The following is a 3,036-nucleotide window of genomic DNA, read 5'->3' as shown; positions in this document are numbered from 1 at the left end:
TCCATTTTGGACGTTAAGGTAAAGCGCGTTTCAAAATAATGTTTTACATAAAACGTGTTTTCAAACCATGCTTTTTTGCGTTAAAGTTATATTCTATTGATACTCAAACTTTTTACAATTTGAGACCTAGTAGCAACTTTGACATACTAGTACTACTTTACATCACAATTTGCTATGTAAAAACTATGTGTCTATCTATCTATATTACTACAATACACACACTATTTCTAATCACTTCTATTACGTTTCTACACTTTGTTTCTTCATGGAATCCAATTCAGCTGCTGTAACAATCCCTTCCATTTGCTGTTGCTCTTACCTCTGACATGTATGTGCAGCACTATTTCTCTGCATATTTGATTTTCATCATACTTGCCTTTATCAAATCTGATTCTGTTTCTCTCCCTCCAAATCATTGCAACAATAATGGCAAAAACGCAACTGGTTATAGCATTTATTCCTTTTCTGCTCTTAGCTTTCTTGCATACCCATTCCAGTTTAGTGTCCCATCCTCCAATGTTCCTCTTATGCCCCATCCATACACATAGTCTAGACCACAGTTTCTTTGTGATTGAGCATTCAAAGAATAAGTGGTTAAAAGATTCTAGACTATGTCCACAGAATGCATGAGCTGCAGGCACTTGAATACCAAACTTCAATAGTCTGTTAACTGTTTCTAGTCTCGGCTGTGCTGCAAGCCAAAGTGTGAATCTATATCTCGGATGTACATTTGTATGCAGCATTAAACTCTTCCATTCAACTCTGCAATACTCTGGAATCAGTTTCAAATACATCTGTTTCATCTGGAACTTTCCATTCTTGCACATTGCCTATAATCTGTTGTGAATACTCCCTTGAAGTTGCTGATGCTCCATGATCACATTTTTATTGCTCAGTATCTTTCTCACTACCCAAGATGTTGTCTTAGGAGTAGCCATTGTTTCCAAGTCCCTGCTCTTTATATAAAAACTATGCACCCATCGTATCCATAGACAATCCTTGTTTCTTGTTAAGTCCCATATATGTTTGATAACTGCTGCTTTGTTCCACATCTTTATGTCTAGTATGTTGAGACCTCCAGCTGCTATTGGTCTACACACCTTCTCCCAAGCTACTAGTGCCTTCTTTGAAATATTAGCACTGCCAGTCCATAAAAATTTTCTGCAGATAGTTTCAATAACTTTCATCACCTTCTTTGGGAGAATAAAAACATATGCCCAATAAGTCTGAATACCAAAAATAACAGCCTCGATCAATTGACATCTACCAGCATAAGATAGGAGCTTTGCTGACCAACATGTAACTTTTGCTGTTATCTTCTCAATCAGAGGCAAGTATTGAAAGACACCTAACTTCTTAGAGTCTAAAGGAATTCCCAAGTATTTGAAAGGGAGCTTTCCTTCAGTGAACCCCAATGTTCCAAGTATTTCTTCTCTAGCAGCTTGAGCTATCCCAGCCATATATATTGCACTTTTACTATCATTAGCCTGTAAGCCAAAAGCAGCTGAGAATCTGTGAAAAGCATCATTTAGGATCTTTATGGATTCAAAGTCAGCTCTACAATACATTAGTAAGTCATCAGCAAAGCATATGTGTGTGCTATTTAACTTCCTGCACTTAGGATGGAAGTTAAAATTCCCATTCTTATGCAACTGCCCCAGTTCTCTACTCAAATATTCCATAGCAATAACAAATAAGTATGGAGACATTGGTTCTCCTTGTCTAATCCCTCTCTTGCCTTTGAAAGGCTTTGTCAAACCACCATTTAGGACCAAGTAATATGATATAGTGGTAACATAAGTCATTATCCACTGTACAAACTTAAAAGGAAACCCAAGATCAATAAGCATTTGCCTAAGAAAACTCCATTTCAGAGTATCATAAGCTTTCCTTAAATCCACCTTCATCACACATCTAGCAGAAACTCCTTTTCTAGAATATTCTTTGAACAATTCATGGCTAAGCAGAATATTATCAACTATGCTTCTTCCTTCAATGAATGCTGACTGAGACTGACCAATCAAACCATCAAGCACACTTTTCATCCTCCTTGTAATGACTTTGGATATGATCTTGTACAGTGTAGTACAACATGCAATGAGCCTATAATCTTTAACTGTTGCTGGTGCTTTCACTTTAGGGACTAGTGTAATAGTTGTTGTATTAATTGTACCAGGCAACTGTGTCGACGCCCCCTTTTTCCCTCCCTCCAAAGAGCAAAAAATCGGGTTTACGACATTTAGGAAAGACAACTCTATTCCCGTTTGGGATTGGGTTTTGGATCTGGAGAGTCGCCACCTAATGATTATGGTGCATTATGACACTTTAAGAAAGAACTTGAGATGAAAAACCAGAATTCGGGTAAGGGCTAGAAATTATCTCGAGGGGAAGGTGTTAGGCACACCTCAAGATCCACTAGTGTGGTTCCCGGCCATGCTACAACTGTGACTTTAAATACAAACAACAAGTAGACAAGCAAGCATTGCAAATACGAGGAAAACTTTCACATAATGGTTGCAAATAAAAAGTACAAAAGGCTTAAAAAATACTAGAATTTGGAAGAAAGTAGTTTTATAATTAAAGATAAGATATACGAGTGAAGGGGAAGGGGTCAAATAATTGATGCAAGTAACTTAAAAGAAGTGAAAGAGACGGAAGTTTAGGGAGAAACAATACTAAAATTCAGACAATTAAAAGAGAGATTTTTCATGATAGGAGCAAAAAATTGAAGTAAAAGAAGAGAAACTGAAAACTGAACAGCTTATAAAATTCTGGAACAAAAATAACAAAAAGGGAGGGGGGTCCTAGTTTTATAAATCACATGGATCATCCACACAACACCGGTACCCAATTGTACGCATAGTGTTATCGTGTGATCATCATCTCCATGTCTACCCTTCCCTACCCCGTTAAGGTATTAAAGCGCAGAATAGTATCGTTACTTATTGCATGCTATTACCCGTCCCAATCCTATCAGTCCCGGAGGCAAATGGACTACTAATCCTAAAGGGAGAGGGGTTTGGGGGCTTTTAGAAG

The 3,036-nt window shown here is 37.5% G+C and overlaps 1 protein-coding gene across 1 annotated transcript; it reads right to left on the bottom strand.

Annotated features, from left to right (window-relative positions):
* Positions 1–263: 263 nt before the first annotated feature.
* Positions 264–827, bottom strand: LOC109218943. Its single transcript, XM_019383341.1, has one exon. The coding sequence runs from the start codon at positions 825–827 to the stop codon at positions 264–266; it is 564 nt and encodes a 187-aa protein (XP_019238886.1).
* Between the last annotated feature and the right edge of the window lie 2,209 nt (positions 828–3,036).

Source organism: Nicotiana attenuata, unplaced genomic scaffold, assembly GCF_001879085.1.
Source record: "Nicotiana attenuata strain UT unplaced genomic scaffold, NIATTr2, whole genome shotgun sequence".
Classification (NCBI taxonomy): Eukaryota; Viridiplantae; Streptophyta; class Magnoliopsida; order Solanales; family Solanaceae; genus Nicotiana; species Nicotiana attenuata.
Note: the sequence above shows the minus strand (reverse complement) of the source record. Positions and strands in the feature narration are given on the sequence as shown.